Here is a 19,433-nt window from a genome sequence, read left to right as displayed (position 1 = left end):
AATGTATTGCTATTTTAATGGGATTTTATGAGGTACAATACACAGGAGCACATAAATCTGAAATGAAAAAAGTGATGCATGCTTTAAAGAAAGGAAATTGGGGGGAGTTCTTTAACAGTTCTAAACGTGGGCACAGTTGATCTGAAGAAAAACTGAGTTAAAAGCAGCCCAGTCATTTAAGAAAACATGGTAGTTTATGCAACAGACTGGAAAATAGGAAGGAAATTTACCTTATAGCAGGACAACAACCCTAAATATGCAGTCAGACCCGTAATGGGACGGTTCTAGTTAAAATCATTGACATGTCTTGTAAAAGCCAACTTAAAAGCAAAATGTTTTGTCCAACTGAAAATCTGGAAAAACCTAAAAATATATAGATGTTTCAACCCAACTGACTGAGTTTATGCAATATTACCAATGGATTAAAACTGGTCTTAAGTGTGAAAAGTTAATAGACTCTTATTCCAAAAAACTGGAAGCTGCAAATCAATATTTTTATATATCCTCTCTGCATATTTTGCAAATATTTTTTGCAAGATAGTGATTTAGGGGGACTGATTACAAATGTTCTATTTATTTTAACTAATAAAATAATGTTTTTGTTTAATTTTCCTTTGAAACAAGCAGTCGAATACAAATATGAGGCAAGAAATAAGTAGTTTAGGGAGGTAGCCCACATTTTCAACTGATTATAGCATATTTTGTTAGAAATGCTAAGATGATGACTTACTTTTTCTGAAGGGACAGTAAAGGTCAATTTTGTTTTTAAATACTGACTAAAAATGCGAATTCAGGATATGTTTCACAAGCCTAACTTGGCTTGATTTTAGTAACTAAATGTAGCAACAAAATTTCTATATCAATTTAAAAAACGATAATCATAGCTATAAACCAAAATGCTTTAAGGAATAATTTTTATTGCTGAAGCATCCTCTGAGCTGCATCACATGACAAGATGTCCCATAAACGGGCCGAGTTGCATCAGCAGCAGCGCCAAGGTCAACTTCTGGAAGCATCATGGAGGACACCGGAGAGAGAATGTGTGTGTGTGTGAGAGAGAGAGAAACACAGAGAGTGGAGCTATACAAATACATCCTCACGACCCACTGTGACACACCCCATCCCCCCACGGGATGCGCATGCGCCTGTTGTGACCAACTAACCGAGTAAGGGCTTCAGCCATGATTGGACGCGGAGGCCTCAGGATGCGGTGATGCTGCGCTGGAGTCATGATTTTTTCACGCAAAAAGAGGGGCGGGACTACATCACGACACGCTGGCGTTGCCGCCTCTCATAGGCCGAGCTGAAACGGGAGAAATCATAGCGTGTGGTTACGTGCCTTGTTCCTCGCAGCCCCCTGCCAGGGACGAATTGTGTGAGGCAGTGCTACCAAAAAGAGACCTGCTGCAGCCCGTAGAGGGTTTCCAGCAGTCACGACAGGTGAGTTCCCTCTGACTGAGCAGGCTGGGATAATATTTGGGATCTTGGAAAAGCCTCAGCTGGGGAAAACTATGTTGCTTAGCCTCTATTTGACTGCAGAGGTAGACGTTAACATCAACCATCTGTTTCTTTACCTAAAGCCTACCTTTCTTATAAGACTTTACCAGGATTTATAACGGGTTATTTTAAGGGAGAAGAAGGCGGAGATGTTTTTGGTACCACGATTAGTACCACGGACAGCGACTAACGAGGTTTTTCATGTTTTACAGCTGGCGGTAAGGCAGAAGCACCAGCTGACTCTCCCTCCCTCTCTTCCTCCTCCTCTCTGCATCCTGCAGATTCCAAATCTTAGAAATCACCCTTGACAACCGTGAGAGCATCTATAGCATCTTTGGGAAGATGGAAGGCCAGGCAAGTGATTTTTAACTTATGTGATCCTTATTTAAATGAAGGGTATCAGGCCTTTGATTATTATAATGTAATATAAATGTATATAAAACAAAACTGAGTTAAGCTCAAATAGCTCGTTGATGTAATATCTTAGTCTTTCTAAATCAGTTGGGTCTCTAAGCAGAGCTGTGTGGGTGGTAATGTAAGCCATATTGCTTCCATGAGTCACTCATTACTGCACATGCTGTGGATGTTGTGTGAGTGGAATATCAGGCTTCCATGAAATAATAGTTTATGAGTGGATATCCATTAATGTGAAAGCCTGATTTTGATGATGAATTTTAGCGATGATTTTTGTGAAATATTCTTGCTTCTATAAGTTGTCATACAACGAATAAAACAGATTGAGTTTTGAGATCACTGCTAACATACCACACCCACTTTATCTCTGAAATATTTAACGTCTTGTTAATCACAGATAACTACAGGATAATTTTTCCCCTCACTTTTGACTGTGCGCGTGTGTTTCTGCATGCACATGTGAATTCAGCATCAGCATGGCTTAATCAGATCTATCCTTTGGGATTTATAGAGAAAGCCAGATTCAGTAGCTCAAATATGCAATTCAAGCTAGAAAACAGACTATAGTGTTCTCTATGAATAAGGCTCCAAAATTACTTGAAATAAATCACAGAAACTGACTAACTACATGCAAACTGTGGCTGATATAAATAGTATACTGTAACACATAATAAAAGTGAAATGTGGCATGCAGTGACCCTAAGGGAATATTTTGTAGAAATACCTTTTTGCTACTTTACAGCTGCATGTCCATTCTGCTCCATTGTTTTTTTTACCAGCTAAATCACATTGGATTTAATTTATCTCTAAACACAATTTTTCACATTTTGCAACAGATCAATTCACAGTATCAGTTTGATTTAGGTCTGGACTTTGACTTGACCGTTCCTCAGACATAGAATCCGACCTCTAGCAGGTTATCTTCCAGGACTGCAATATGTTTCTGTATTTCAATCCATCCATCTTCTCTATAACTCTTATGAGCTTCCCTGGTCCTGCTGAGGCCCACAGCATGATGCAGCCATGTTTCAAAGTGGGGAAAGGTGTGTTTCAGATTATGTGCAGTTTTACCTTTCTGGCACAAATAACAATTAACATGTAGGTCAAAATGTTCAGCTTTGGATTCATCTGACATCTCAATCTTTGCTATGTCACCAGCATGCCACCATGTAGTTGCACTGAATTTTATTTTAGCGGTATCAAAGTAAAGTTTATTTTGAAAAAAAAAAAGTTTTCTTTTGCTGTTAGAAAATATGAAAAAGCTTAGTTTATTTAGCTGCTCAAAAAAAATTTTATTCGCACTGTTTTACTGCTAAAACGATTCTCTGTAGGGTTTTCTATGAAAAAAAACATGCACTTCACATTGAAAGCATTTATTTTGATACACAAAGGAACATTACTTCTAAATCACAATCATCTACATGTAAATAAAATGGATTTATTAGGAGTTGAGATAATAGAATTATTTTTTCATCTTGCGTCTTTTTAGCATCCATGTTGTTCTTGATCTGCTTCTGATTGCAAATTTCTATATTCCACATCCTATTACTTTACTTGTCTGATGCTGGTTCCATTATTTCTAATCACAGAAAACACAACCTTCATATATACTAGCATTGTTGTCCAATTGGTGATTTTTTGTTGATGCATTATCTCATGTAAAATGGTTTGCTTTTGTGATTTTAACAGCATAGCATGCAACTTGCCTGTCCTTGAGAAAATGTGTCAATGCATTGACATGCTGGTCAATATCTGGCATTACAAACCAAATGTTACCAGAAGGTGTGTGTCAGAGAACAGGGTTGGGAGGGGAGTGAGGCTGCCTTCAGGGACAGATGACTAATGGACAATGTAAATAAGCTGGAACAAACATTTATTAAGCTTGTTAATGTTTGAAGACACACACAGATTATCAAGAAGAAACTGAATATGGGGGAATCACTGTTTTAATACCAAAAGTAACAAAAAAAATATTTTATTGATTAATAGCTGATTAATAGTCTGTGTGTTCTTATTTAGAACACATTTTGTAATTTTGTGCCTTTTTTCTTTCTTGGATAAACCAGACTTAAAGGGAGGCGGCACCTGCAGCACTTTCATTAAGTAAAAACAAACAGCTGTACATTTTTAGATGTACTTGTGTTTTATTGGTGTGGCAGGAAGATCATCAGCATCAGCCTTCTTTTTGTACTTCCTTATGACTTCCTTAGTGTGAGTGAGGTCCCTGATTTCTTTATTTAATGCATCTCACCTTGTTCATTTTGTGTGTGTACGTGTTCTTGCACCGGTAAAGCTGCTCTGTCGTTTCAGGAATCTTACATGGTTTTATTTTATGAGACCTGTGTGCATATTGCCCTGTTGCAGCTAGACGCCAATTATCTTGCGTCAATAAAGCAGCAGTTTCCAGCTCCGGGCAAGAATGTGTTAGGGGGGAAGGTTGGGAAACTAATGACAAACAAACACAGATTTAATTTATTAAAGGGCAGTTAGCTGGTTTAAATAGTTTTGATTCATGGGTTTCAGGGCAGCTAGTGTCATTTTAATCTGTTGTAGTTAAATCTGAATAAATTTAGATGACTCGTTGATCTGTATGTTAAGACTGCAAGACAAGATGTGTGATAACATGGTTTCCATAGTAACGCAATGTCTGTTCGGCTAATCTCCCTGCTGCAACAGGGTGCTGCTGCTGAAAGTTACTGGTTATAAAAGAAGCATTAAAGGGTCTCAAGTTTTTATTTCTTTTTCCTGTTGGCAATTTGAACCAAGTGGGGATATATTATTACTTCCAATGAGCACAAAATGGTTGAATTTCAACTGAGTTTTACAGATAGAAAAGAAACTATTCAAACCCGGAAATCTGTGTGAAACATTTTAGATTAGGAATTTAAAAAAGCAAATGAGCAGTAATTTGGACATTTGACCTTCAGATTTCCTATTGATTTTTGATAGAGATATTTGAGTGCAGTCATGTGACTTGTAAATCTTACTGAGTCACTTTTACATGACAAAAAAGTTAGATAAATGCAGCAAATCAAGAAGAAATAGAGAGAATGAAGGCCAAGAACCTCCTCATTCTGAGCGCGTTGAGTCTTCACTGGATTAAGTTTTATGTGTTTCCTACTGTGCTGGCGGCTCTCTCCTCAGTGCATCTGTTCATTAAATATACAGTGATGTTGAGAGTTTCAGACAGATGATGAATGATCAGTTTCTTTGCCAAAGGGTGGCTTAGTAATAATGTGGAAAATTCATTTATGGCTAAAACAAAGTCAATGCAATTGTATTTTTTTTAAAGCAGCAACAAATATTAGACTGTTTTTATTTATTTTTTACCCAGGCTTCCATTTATGTGGTTTATTGAGTGAGTTAAAATCTCCCTGTTAGGAAATGATTATTTTCAACAAAAATAGAAGTTTTGCAAACTCTTTCAAACAGCCACTGACTAACCGCTAATGTTTTGATACTAAAAAAGTAATTATTTTCAGAATTGTGGCTAACTCTATATTTTTAGTTAATTCTGCATATGCACTTTGTGTTTTAGATTCCACTAATTAGAAACAATTGGAAACAACAGATTTGTCATTTTTTATATTACGTTCATCTTTCTACAACACACAATCATCATGGATGATTTCATCCTCTGAGCTCGGGTCCTCTACCAGAGGCCTGGGAGCTTGAGGGTTCTGCGCAGTATCTTGGCTGTGCCTAGAACTGCACATTTCTGGACTGAGATGTCTGATGTTGTTCCTGGGATCTGTTTGAGCCACTGCTCCAGTTTGGGGGTGACTGCCCCGAGGGCCCCGGTGACCACAGGCACCACTGTGGTCTTCACCTTCCAGGTCTTTTCCAGTTCCTCCCTGAGGCCCTGGTATTTCTCCAATTTCTCATGCTCCTTTTTCCTGATGTTGTAGTCACTTGGTATTGCTACATCCACCACAACGGCTTTCCTCTGTTCTTTATGCACCACCACAATGTCCGGTTGGTTCGCCATTACCATCTTGTCTGTCTGGATCTGGAAGTCCCACAGGATCTTAGCTCGGTCATTCTCCACCACTTTTGGGGGTGTTCCCCACTTTGATCTCGGGGCTTCCAGTCCATATTCTGCACAGATGTTCCTGTACACTATGCCCGCCACTTGGTTATGTCGTTTTTTTTTTTTGTTTGTTTTTTTTTTTGTTGTTGTCATAGTACCTCCAAGAATTTAAAACTACTTTCACCCCTGGTTCTACCACCACATCATCAAATTCCAACTAATCTACTAGTGCTTTTTGTTTAGCTGCTACCTGATTAGTTTACATCGGACCTAAAAAAAAATCCAACCCGACTGATGAGGTTTTCATCAACGGCTCTGTTCTTTCCCCCCCAAACTGATTCAGTTTGGCCAACACCCTTTACCTAAAGCAACTGCAGTGTATTCACTCTGCTAATATTGTTTGACCTTATTCTGATATTGCTGAAGCAGAGGCAGAGAATCACCTGAGGTGGACCTACATCTCTGTCGTCTCATATAGCAGCAGCCAGTTCTGCCCTGTCAGCATTCTCCGTCTCTCAGCTACAGACTTTTTGCTGAAACGTCGTTCAGTCTGGCCCAGCCACTAAATCACATGAGGTGCATTATTTATTAATGCTATATGTTAAGAGTCATTTAATAAACATTTCATGGTCTGGGCTGGATAACAGAATGGCTTTTGCTTTTGTCAGAAATGTGTAGTTGACCCCTAGAAGGGTGTTTATCCATGGACTTCTTCAACCTCATGATTTAATGCAAGTCCATTTAAAGTTAATTAAAATAACAACATTTAAGTCTAACCAACTGTCCAACAATTTGATTTTAAACAAAATGTTCCCCTTGGATTTAACTGAAAATTGATTTTAATATTCTTTTTTATTTTCCATTGTTTATTAAGGTCCAATCATGAATTGATTGTTCAAAATTATAGATGTGGAAATAAAACATTTTATATTCTGTTATGTGGAGAATAAATGACCTGTAAGATTAACTGCATCCAAAATGTCACAAAACTTACAAGCTTTTCAGTTTTAGCTAAAAATGTAAATACTTAAAATGTGTCTTGAAAATCAAACCTCAGTTGAATTGGAATGCATTCCATCTTTTTATTACTTGTTTTTGACCTTCCAGCTTTTGAAAATATTCATGATTTACCTTCAATACACTGTGGCCTATTTATTTATTGATATGGAAGTATTATTTGTATTATTATTTGTGTTAATGTAGTATTGTATTTTCTTCATATATTAAATGTTCCAACATGGAGAGGTAAAAATAAAAAAAGAAGCGAAATAGGATGGAGTAAATTCTTTAGAGCTCTGCCGAAGCCCAGTAAGCATTCAAACATCTTGTTGTCATTAAGGTTGATGTGGTTTTCTTTAATTATGCAGATAAATCAATAATATTAAAGGCCGTGACACAATTACAGGCAAATGACCGTGGAAACAAATTTCATCTGAATTTATCCAATTATGTTCAGGAAAGAGACAAACTGAGTCATGAATGCTGTGGATCACAGAGACACTGAATTAGCTTGATCATTTTCATCTTTCTTTTGCAAGGCTGTAGAAAAAAAATTTAACATTTGTTTTTTGTAATTTTACTTATTTTGAATTTTACTTGTATTTTGTGGAAGATCTTGTATGTATTAGCAATTAGATGTGGGGAGGCCAAGCTCTAGAGTGTGAGTTCACTGCTATGCTGCTGAATCACTGACTTGTTTGCCATCCCAGTTTATTGCATCCAACCTAGCTCTGTATTTTACATTGCCATTAAGATCTCAGATTTCATATTTATCTTTTATCTTTTGCATCAACCTCAATTATCCTTCTTGCTCCCGTTCTTTCCATCACTCTGCCCCTCAGGGAAAGCAAGTAACGGGTTATCTGTTGTTCTCGCTGGGCACGGCTGTCATCGGCTCTCTGCAGTTCGGTTACAACACAGGAGTCATCAATGCTCCGGAAGAGGTTGGTGAAGTTTGCTACCAAGATATAGAAATCTTGCTGTTTTGCACATTCAGATGAAAAAGAAAACAAATCAGGCAATACATTTTCTCACTGCCAAAAGAAAAAAAAATACTGTTATGTAAAATATTGTCAGTTTAATGATAATTTTATTAATCTTTATAGAAAGTTAGGTACACTTTCCCCTTGAATTTACTTTAATTATCTTTCTACTGCTTCACAAAATGCTATAAACAGAAGATGGTCACCCACCTCAAAAGTGAAATGGATCTAAACATTTAGATCCAGTTAGATGCTAACTAATAGTGTAGCTCCTGCCTGTTGTGCTCTGCAGTAATGAAATACGTAAGGATGTACGTCTCATGCTGAGATCACGTTTACCAGAACATAAAACAAGAAAGGGTCACAACCTAAAGGCTGTTTATCAAAACTTGATCTACTTGGTGTTTTTATAGAGGAAGCAAACACCAATGATTAACAGTCCTTGTAATAGATGGAGAAAGACTCATAATTCTCAGGTCTTGTGCTTTTATTTTGCAGGAAATAAATCAGTAATTGCACTTAAACTGGGAGTTTTATCCTTTGAACTTTTACCCTAAGAGTTTTAATTATGGTGGCAGGATTTTTTTGTTTGCTAGGTTTTTCATAGCTATTATAACTGATATCCTATCACGGAGATCACACTTTATGGCTTAGTCATTACAAATTCTATTTATATGACGTGCAAGACAAAATAGATTCAGTAAAGTTTTTATATTTAAGTCCTAAAGTTTCTCTCTTGAAACTTCCAGGTAAAAATGTTGTAATTGTGAAATATTCATGCTCTAAATACATCTAAACTTAAATTAATTAGCCAATAACTAGTTCTTTTTAAGAAAAAAATGTCAAAATATGGTTTTTATGTTTAATTGAAACTGACATGTTCAAAACTAATTTGTTTCGGTTGCGGAGCCACTAAATCGAGAAGAAGAGAGAAGTACTCATCTTTTATCTGTCTTAACCCATAAATCCACTTTTTATTTAGAAACTACGGTCGTTCTTCAACCAAACCTGGTTGCAGCGTTACAACGAGCCCATCAGTGCAGGGGTTTGTACCATCGTCTGGAGCATCACTGTTTCCATCTTCAGTGTGGGCGGCATGGTGGGCTCCTTCAGTGTGGGCATCATGGCCAATAGATTTGGCAGGTAGGAGATCAAATTTCATGTTAGCATTTAGAGATTCGAGAGTCCTCAGCCAGAAATTGTTTTCCGTACCACTAGTTCATGTTTTTGTCCATTTAGTGTTTCTTTACTCTTCCTCTCCTCAGACGGCGCTCCATGTTCCTGGTGAACATCCTGGCTGTGATCGGAGGCCTCCTCATGGGGTTCTCCACCATCTGCTCCTCCTATGAGATGGTGATTGCGGGTCGTCTGGTCATTGGCCTGTTCTGCGGCCTCTTCACCGGGCTGACTCCCATGTACGTGGGGGAGGTGTCACCAACACCTCTCCGAGGAGCATTTGGTACTCTGCATCAGCTCGGTGTGGTAGTGGGCATCCTGATTGCTCAGGTTCGAAACTTTACTCACCTCCAATTACTCAAGTTCTTGTAATTAATGACTTTCCTCTATTTATTTTAAAAATAATTAGATTAAAGTCCATTTATAAATAGAATAAAGACACAATTATACAAGGCAGCAACAAATATCAAACGCAATGTTGAAATGAACCAGAGCAGATGCAAAATCAAATGTATTTTACATTTATTTAACAAACAGATCAATAATGGCTCTTGGTAGGTTATTCAACAACTTAGTGACATAAATAAATAATCTTTCAAGAAAATACACAGCCATGAATCATGTTCAGCTTAACCTGATAGAATCACATTAGTTCTGCTGGTGTGTCTTTTCCTTTTAGATCTTTGGTCTGGAGGTTCTGTTGGGTTCTGACAAGCTGTGGCCCCTGCTGCTGGCCCTCACCGTGGCCCCTGCTGTGCTGCAGTGCATCTTGCTTCCCTTTTGTCCTGAGAGTCCCCGCTTCCTTCTGATCAACCTTAAGCAAGAGGAACAAGCACGCAAAGGTAGATGCTAATAGATTACTGCTTTAACTGCTCCTACATGCAGTACTAATGGAGGACCGGTCGCTGTTGAACAAGAGGAAAGTCATTCAGAAAGGCAGAGGGGCAAACTCACAGCTTTGTGAGAATCTGTTCTTGCAAAGCTTTGAGAATCTGAAATTGCAAACTTCTTGGACAACTTGGAAAATGTTCTACAAATGTCTAACTTTTATCACTGCAACCTGTTGTTAAACATAGGTAGATTTCATCTGCAGTGCCATCTACTGTTTGAAATAAGAACTGTGGATCATCAAATTGCCTTTCTCTCTTTAAATACAGCTGCTGAATGAAGGTTTTACCACAGATTCAGATTCAGTGATTTCCTGCCACTAGTGTGCTTATGGCTGAAGAGAGAATAACTGGGACCTGATGAATGAAGAGTCATGTGAGAGCTGTAAGAGCTCTTCTGAGGGAACCAAGCCAAAAGTAGGAAATATTAGAAAAAAGCTGGGTCTGCCACTATTATTGCAGATTGCTCTCTCAGGCTGGACTTGATGTGTATTTGGAGCAGCACGTTTAAAGAATCTGGAAAAGAAATGAAACGGATAGCATACCATAAATGGGCCATACCAGGCGAACCATAAATGGAGTAAGTAGTGGAGCTTTGTGAATCTGTTCAAAACAGAAACAATCGGAGGTTGGAAGGAGGCTTAGCAAAAGCTCCTAGAAACACATGAGGTTAGACAAGTCAGGAAGCTGTTTTTCCCCCCCGTCATTTTAAAACACACTTTGCTACTCATAAGTTACCTTCTCCTTACATTTCTGTCAAAACTTGTTTTATATAACTCTCTCTTTCAAAATCAGTCCATGTCCAACAGAAGTGACTCATCCTGCTATATAATTCTGCTGACAGCTCTGGTTCGTCTCCGCGGCATGGAGGATGTGAACAAAGACCTCCAGGAGATGAAGGAGGAGAGCGCCAAGATGGCGATGGAGAAGAAGGTGACCATCGTTGAGCTGTTTCGCTCAGCGACCTACAGGCAGCCCCTCCTCATCGCCGTCATGCTGCAGCTCTCCCAGCAGCTGTCGGGAATCAATGCTGTGAGTGCGGAGAAACATTCTCACATGCTCACACTTTGTAAACACACAGCTCTGCTCTATTGTACTCCATGTTTAACTATCGACAGCATAGCCAAAAAATATTACAGTTGCCGTTTTTTTAAGCGTAAATACAGCAAGCACAGACGTGACATTACATCATAGGACAACATGAGAAAATCAAGAATAAATCAGAGTAGGAAAACATCTGAAAAAGTTCCCGTAACGTGACTTCAACATTTTTATGAAGACGGTTTTTAAATAAGATATGGTTTTTATTTTTGTTTTCTGTCAGAGATTACCGTTTATGAATAAAAAACAACATTAAAAGCCTGTTTCTAGAATTTATAAGTTGCATTTTAACCACAATTTTCTTTTTTTCCTTTCCTATTTGTATCTCTCAGGTGTTTTACTACTCCACAGGGATCTTTAGCTCAGCTGGAGTGAAGCAGCCCATCTTCGCCACAATAGGAGCCGGAATTGTCAACACTATCTTCACCGTTGTTTCTGTAAGTGACTCAGCAAACGCTCCACTTCCTGCCTGCATTCAGGTCCATTCTACAGAGGATCACCGTCTCCTCCTCTGTCCTTCAGCTCTTTCTGGTGGAAAAGGCCGGACGAAGGACTCTCCATCTCCTGGGATTGGGAGGAATGGCTGTCAGTGCCCTGGTCATGACAGTCTCCCTCCTGTTGGTGGGTGGATGCACAGATATGATCAAATATTTACATACACAGACAGACAGACAGACAGTAACAATACAACATTTTACCAAGTATCTTTGTTATAGTTTCCAGTGTAAATATCTTAGTACACTTGAAATAAGACAAAACTTAGATGTAACTTCACCAAGATATATAGAAACTTGTTCCTTACTGTTGATAAAAAAAAGCACTGGTTCCACTGGCAGATTATTTCACTTATAACAAGACATTTTTCCATCTTATATATGAAATAATATGCCAGTGTAACTAGTACTCTTTATTGATATTCAAGAATTAGTGATTTAAAACAAGCTAGTGTGTCTTGCTGAAAAGTTACTTACTTTTGAATTAGTTTTGTTTTATTTCAAGTGTAATAAGATATTTGCACTAGAAACTAAAAAAAATACTTTTGTGATTTTGTGTTTTTACACAAAATAGTTCAAATGGACTTTGTTTTTTTGCTTTCACATATTTTAGATGCATTTTCAGCTCATAAAATAATGAACTTCTGCTATAGTTTAATATCTTTTTGTCCTGATGTTTGGTTTAGATCGACAGAGCACTAAACATTGTTGCTGAAATGAGAAATAACACAAAGAGTCATGAGAGACAATCAGAGTTGTGCTTTCTGCAGCAGATGCTCTAATTATCATTAGCTTCTAATCAACTTTTCCGCCAGTGAATAATCTCTCACGTGTGTTTTTGTCTGATCATTTCCTCTTTCTTCCCACTTTCTGAGCAGAAGCACATCCCAGCTATGAGCTACGTGGCGATTCTGGCTGTCATGCTTTTTGTGGCTATGTTTGAGCTGGGCCCCGGTCCCATTCCATGGTTCATTGTGGCTGAGCTTTTCTCCCAGGGGCCCCGTCCTGCGGCCATGGCTGTAGCAGGATGCTGCAACTGGACAGCCAATTTCCTTGTTGGAATGAGCTTTCCTAAACTAGTGGTAAGAAAAGAGAATGCTGCCCTGATTGGCTACACTAAGTTTAGACTTCTAGTGTTTCCATTTTTCTGTTTCTGACTTGATTTTGAACACTAAACTCTTTAAAACTTTGTATGAGTTTTGTTTTGTTTTGTTTTTTCTGGGGGGGTTTTCAGGGTCGCGGGGGATAATTACAATTCAAAACCATAAAATCTTAGTATTTTTTTGTCTAGTTTCTAATGCAAATTTCTTAGCTCACTTGAATATAAGACTAAACTAACTTACAAGTTAGGTTGGATGTTTGAACAAGATACAGGAGCTTGTTTGCAGTAAATAATTCCTTAATATCGATTTTAAAAAGTACTAGTTTCACCGGCAGATTTCTTTCACTTATCGCAAGACATTTTTCCCATTTTATGTGAAAATAACCTGTCAGTGGAAGTAGCACTTTTTATCAATATTTAGGAATTATTTACTGAAAACAAGCTGCCATTTCTTGCTGAAAGTTACTTGTAAGTTAGTTTTGCCTAATTCTATGTGTACAAAGACTAGAAGCTAGTGAAAATTACTTGATAAGATTTTGTGCTTTTGCAGGGCAGTTATTCTGATTTCCCCTCCTGTCTCTCCACAGGAGTGGTGTGGACCCTGGGTGTTCCTCATCTTCACTGCCTTCCTCATCATCTTTTTCATCTTCACATTTATCAAAGTCCCTGAGACGAAGGGAAAGACATTTGACGAGATCGCCCGTGAATTTGGCGGCGCTCCGCCTCCTGCCACCTCTTCCGCTGAGGATCCTGGTGCCACTTCCAGCACCGCCATAACGCTTCAAGCTTCTTCTCCTGAGAAAGAGAAGGTCCCGCTGGTGGAGGCGCCGGCTGCAGCTCCTGCTGCCGCTCCTGCAGTCGCCACTCCGGCAACAGAAACCACACCTCTTAAAGATAAATCCGGCGCACAAGGGGAGCAGGTGTAGACAGGTTTTAGATTGGCGAGAGAAATTACAAGTAACGGAAGAATCACAGAATACAAACATGCTGAAACAGAGGAATCAGTTTCAATATTTCTCTCCAACTTTATGGTACATTCCTGAAATCAGCTGCATCCATTTAAAGGGTGAGTCAAGGTCAGTGTCTCTCAAGTCACGATGACACTCAGATCTGGTTACTTGAAACTTAAACATGGGTCAAAAATGTGCAGCTAATTTGTTCATTAATGCAGTTTATAAGCAGGGTGACTTAAGGTGAGTTGTGCAGATTTAGACATAGAAAACAGAGGTCAGTTCCATGTCATATGAATTAGGTGAAACGATTAGCAAAGATCCACATTTAAACAAATTTATTTGTGTGTTTTTTTAAGTGTCAGATGACTTAATGTGTATTTTCCCCTGGTTTAACTCCTAACAGGTCCTTTGGCCAGTTACTTGTTCCCCCATTAGGCAGCAGGTCTAATATATCTAAATTGTGTTCTTTACCTTCCACTGGGAATGTTTGCATTAACAAAGTGAATAACCACCTGATGAACACATCTAACCTCATAATGTAGTCTGCAGAGTTCACAGCAGCTGAAGGTACTAAAATGCTTCATTGTTGTTCAGATTTTAACATCTACAATCATTCATTATTCAGTAGGGGTTTAATTACTGACTCACCTGGTTGTGTTTTGACATGTTGGCCTATTTAAGTACTGAATGCTGCTAAAATGTAACCATAGCCAATACAAAAAAATAGACATAACAGTTTCCTCAAAGAACTTTCACATAGGCATATATATACATGTGTTCAAACACAAATACAACTTCAATAAGATTCGTATATGTGGCCTAGAAAAATAAACACATACAACACCCTTCACATCCTTGTCAATCAACATACATCTGCTTTAATTTAGATGACATGACAGAGGAAGATTTGACCCAGAGTCCTCAGTTGTGTAAACTGAGGATTCTGGGATCATAAATAGACTTAAATAAATGAATTGAGATTTTTTTTCTTCATTTATTTAAGGAGCTTTAATTAAAGGATAGATTTTCGTCGTTTTTCAGTTTGAGATTATCATGCCACAAGGAAAATGTTATTTACTTTTAGGCATTTCATACATTTTTACAAGAGGTGCCAGTAAAAGTGGTGGGTGGTGTATGTGCTGTATGTGCAACCATGAGAATTAGTCGTTTGTCAGATGTTCTTCTAGAATCTAATTATTCCAACAGAGAAATTTTATGACAAATTATTTATAGGACTGTGTAAGATCTAATTTTTTTATTAATTATTTTAGATTACATAAAGAAATATAATTGTTTTTCTGGCTTCAAAAGATGAAAAGTGAGTCTTGGGCTTTTTGCTTTTAGTTGAGGAGTAACTGAATTACTTGAGGGGAAATTTTAGATCAGTGTCTGTTTGTACACTTTAGTAAAAAAAAGAAAGTCTCTAATTTATGGTAAAATATGGTAGAGTCCATATTTATATGTTAAAATTCTGCCTGTATTCTACTGTAAATTAGAGACTTTTTAAGGCGTAGTCAGGCAAGCTTTAGAGTCACTATTCATACTATAAGTAGTAGAAGTAATGAGCATCACCGTTCTTTCCATCAAACTAACACAGCGCTAATGATCTGCATTGACATTAATAATAACAACCATATATCTAAGCAAGCTGTCAGTAGAACAGATAAAGACTGTATGAACTGTGCAATCATTGTTGAAAAATAACTCTTAGCAGATAGAGGCAACTAATGGGGAAGTGCTAATACTCTATTAATCCTGGCAGTTTAGCTTTAAGTGAAACATGCAACTAACGTTAGTGGTTTAATAGATAATTATGTCTGATATTACCTTAATGTTTTGCAAAGCAAGAGACTAATGCTTAAAATCAAAGAAAACAGATCTGTGAGGATTACTTTGTGTATAACCAAAACAAAAGAATGTCAATTTAAAATTATACATGCCCCATTTTTAGTCATTAGAGCACTTTCTATAATTAAAATAGTATATATATTTTTTTAAGATGGAGTTTAAATTAGATTATATAAATTTGAATAAACAATAAATAAAGGCCTAATGGGAGAGTTTTCAAGCAATTAGTTTATATTTTGGTTGAAAAGCTAATTGACAGACTGTTGTCTTTTACAGTCCAAAGGTTGTGGGGTCGGCTGTAGGAATTATGATTAGCAATTTTATTTTTCCTAGACTGCATCTGTTAACACATTTCAAAAGTATATCAGATTTCTAACATGACCTTCTAATAGGATCCAAAAAGAGAAAATCTTCAAAAGTCTACAAGCTGAGAATGTAAAGCTCTGAAATCATTTTTCTCAGATCAGTAATAATTTCTTTGTTTCACAAGAATTTTAGCTCATATCTTCTCATCATTACCTGCATATTTCAGGGAAACAATGCTTGTTTTCTATACGTTTCACATAATTTAATTATCTCAACCAAAAAATCTGCACTGTTGTATGAAACCTAATCTAACTTATTATTGAGTAAACGTTAATATAAATGTAACATACCTTGCTATTACAACCAAAAAACAAGGTTTTATATCTCAACACACAGAAAAACAAAACAATATATAGTGATCTTAAACTTTGGCCTAATTCATCTGTGTCCGTTAGTTTTATTTTTGAAAGCACAAATGCACTTAACAGAGTTTTAAACATGTGTTACAAAGTTTCTGGATAGCCAGCAAATACTTAAGTCATTTTCTCGGACCAGCTGCTGCTCACCAATAAAATCCAAATCTGTTAAGAAATTAACAGCAGCTTTCAGAGATCATTATATTTCAAATATATTTAAATTACTATGAAGAGTATTGTAAGTCAAAATGTATTTTAAGCTTTTTGTGTGGGGTCCTGATCCTGTCTGCGCTGTGACACTTTGTCTGCGTTGTTTAGTCTCAACAGATTTATGAAATGTATATCTAATACCGTATGACATGTGACGTGTGTATGTGAGTAACACAAAGTATATTTTCTTTACTCTGTTATTGTGTGGATTGCTGTTGCTACTTGAACTCTATTCTCACCCTTGCAGACCATTTATTTATTTATTTCTGTATATTTACGATAGAATTTACACTTGAAGAGGAAAACTATCTATAAAGAGATAAAGTATCTATAGAGAGATTTAAGATTTAAACCACTTGTATAATTTTAGGACATAACTTTGTAACTTTGCTGATATTTAATTTTGAATGGATGTCAGAAGGCTTGTTAAGTGAATTATTTTTTTCACTGGAAACATTGGACATATGTCCATGATATTGGTGTATTGTTCTGTAATTGTGGATGGTGATGTTGTGTTTGCACTGAGGGAGGATTGTTAGTGTCTAGTGGAGATTAATGTTATATTCAGTGTTTCCTGTTGAGGTGCTGCTTCTGTCTTTGGATATTTGCACTGCTCCCTTTTTACCCTAACAAGGATTTCACTTCTAAACTCAAAATGCTTGTTGTTCCACATGTTGCTATTGCCTTTTGTGATGTCACAAACTCAGAAAATTCTAAGCAGGCAAATGGAGGAATATGTTTATAATAAGGAAATATGGACACGTTATTAAAATATTTTATTTATATATTATCTTTATTTTTTTTTAACCAATTTTCCAAAAGCAAAGTTGTGTTAGTGTTTCAAACTTGGCAGTATATGACTGACGAAGGAGCCATTTTTATTACGGTGGCTATTGATTGAATTGGCAATACTGAAACATAATCTTCTTCAATAGCGAATTGGCTACTAACACAATCACTACAAGTTTTATCTGCCTAGTGACAACACACCAAACTAAATGCTCACATTAAACTCATAACTTTTTAAGCAATGGCTGCTCTTGCTTTTCTAACTTCCTGTAGTAGCGCAGTAGCCACTACCAGGTGATGCTGCAGTACTACCTCTGCCTAACATTCAGTGAAGCTGCTGTTTTATTTAGTCACAACTATGGTACCTGTGGAACCAGCAGCCTCTGTTTTCCCACTTGTGCCTCCCAGATTGGTGCTTCTCGTGTCTTAAGATTGAAATTTAAGTGTCAGACTTTCATGTAAAGGAAAAAGTGGGGGACATTATTTAGTTTGGTTAATCAACCCAAACCCTGCTTCTGATTTTGAAAGATTCATTTTTGTCCATAAGCCATACTGTTTGGTACAATTGCACTTATAACAATGATTTATTTTTTAAGGTCCAAGTTGTTAAAAATAATTTGCAACCATTTCCTAAAGTTTGTAAAACAATCTGTAATATAAACTAACCAATATATATATATATTGTTGCCAACAATCTGATTTTATTGTGCAAATTCATGAATTTGGTAAGGATTACATGAAAAATGCAGAGTTGAGAAAAGAACTTGGCATGACTGTAGTTCTCTATGTTCTCTGTAAAATGGGACAGTTGTCTTAAGGTTTTATCTATTTTATCCATTACTCACTATTGTCTTTATCTTGCGTATAATTTTTGGTGAAGATATGCTACTGCTAATGAAATTTGCAAACCACTGCCATGGTATGTGACTGCGGTGATGCAATAAAGTATTTGAAAGAATTTAATAAAGGAATAAAAAAAAGGACCAAAGTGCAGACTGCTGATAATTATAGCAAGCAACTGGATGTACAAACTCAAACCCTTTCACACTGTACAGAGAAAAATAGAAGCTTTCATTATTTTGTAAATCTGTATATTTTATTGAACACCGATGCATCTGTTGCATTGTTCCATGTCGTTTTAGAGTGCACATTGTCTAGATTCATACACTGCTCCTCACTTTGGTTAAATACATTTCTATGCTCAGATTCAAAAGTCTATTTTTAAAGGTCTGATTGACGACTGCTGCTCATCGTCTTATTTTCCTTTTGTGTTTGTTCATTCCTTGGTTGCAGCCAGGCCTCATCAGATTACATTCTTAGTTTGGGCTGTTGTGTGTTTGCACCACGACTCTTTCACATGTTGGCAAAAAGAGCAGCGGAGTGGCAAACACATTAACTCAACAATGAACTGTGACTGCTGCATATTATTTATCCGTTTGTTCTTCACTGTGATGTTGCGCTGTAAGTGAGTTTTTTTTTTTGTCTACATTTTGTGATTTCTCACCTCACCTTCGTTTAAACTGATTTTCATTGTTTTGCTTATGTTTTGAATCACTCTTTCATTCTGGATGATGCTGAATTTGTGTCCCCACATAAAAGGAGTTTGAGAACAGCAAGCTACATTCATTCTGGGCTTCAGTGCTGTGATTGGAGAAATATTTGATGTGTAACAGCTCCATGTGTGTTGCCTTTGTGTTTTAGTGGCTATACTGGATGAGTACATGATGTGTAGCTTTCTATCTTTTCTGTGTGCAACAGCAGTGATGCACTCTTGACTGTTTCATTTGCCCTGTACATACCACAGATGTTGTTGTTAAATAAAGTTGCCATCTTGTATTGAGGAATATTGTGAAATTATTTATATTTTGTGTGTCTCATACAGTCTTTGGTAAAACTTGTTCTTCATTCAGTGCACTTAATCACAGTTGGTGGAGTTTTCTGAAATTTTACTCAAGTAAGAAGAGTAGTGATATTTAATAATATTACTAAAATAAAAGTAAAAAGTGCAGTTGTGTAACTTAGAAAAAAAAGTTCTACATTCTTCTTCAGCTTCTTTCTATATACAAAATAAAGTGATACAAATTCTGACAACAATTAAATTAACCTATACTGTTAATCACAAGTAGGTTAAAAAATACAGGAAAAAATTATTGCAATAATGACGTTGAAAAAATACGCAATTTTGCATATCAAAATACCAAACTAAAATTTCTAACTTGCACTTTAAT

General features: G+C 36.9%; 1 protein-coding gene across 1 annotated transcript; it reads left to right on the top strand.

Moving 5' to 3' along the window:
- Window positions 1-1,203: 1,203 nt before the first annotated feature.
- LOC103472873 (solute carrier family 2, facilitated glucose transporter member 1-like) lies at window positions 1,204-19,041 on the top strand. Its single transcript, XM_081612804.1, has 11 exons — window positions 1,204-1,440; window positions 1,710-1,851; window positions 7,783-7,884; window positions 8,906-9,066; window positions 9,189-9,429; window positions 9,779-9,941; window positions 10,831-11,018; window positions 11,420-11,524; window positions 11,610-11,708; window positions 12,460-12,663; window positions 13,271-19,041. The coding sequence occupies exons 2-11, from the start codon at window positions 1,840-1,842 to the stop codon at window positions 13,607-13,609; spliced, it is 1,614 nt and encodes a 537-aa protein (XP_081468930.1). The 5' UTR covers window positions 1,204-1,440; window positions 1,710-1,839; the 3' UTR covers window positions 13,610-19,041.
- Window positions 19,042-19,433: the final 392 nt, after the last annotated feature.

This window comes from Poecilia reticulata, chromosome 11, assembly GCF_904066995.2.
Source record: "Poecilia reticulata chromosome 11, P_reticulata-male-v2, whole genome shotgun sequence".
In the NCBI taxonomy this organism is placed as follows: domain Eukaryota; kingdom Metazoa; phylum Chordata; class Actinopteri; order Cyprinodontiformes; family Poeciliidae; genus Poecilia; species Poecilia reticulata.
This window is presented reverse-complemented; position numbering and strand designations above follow the sequence as displayed.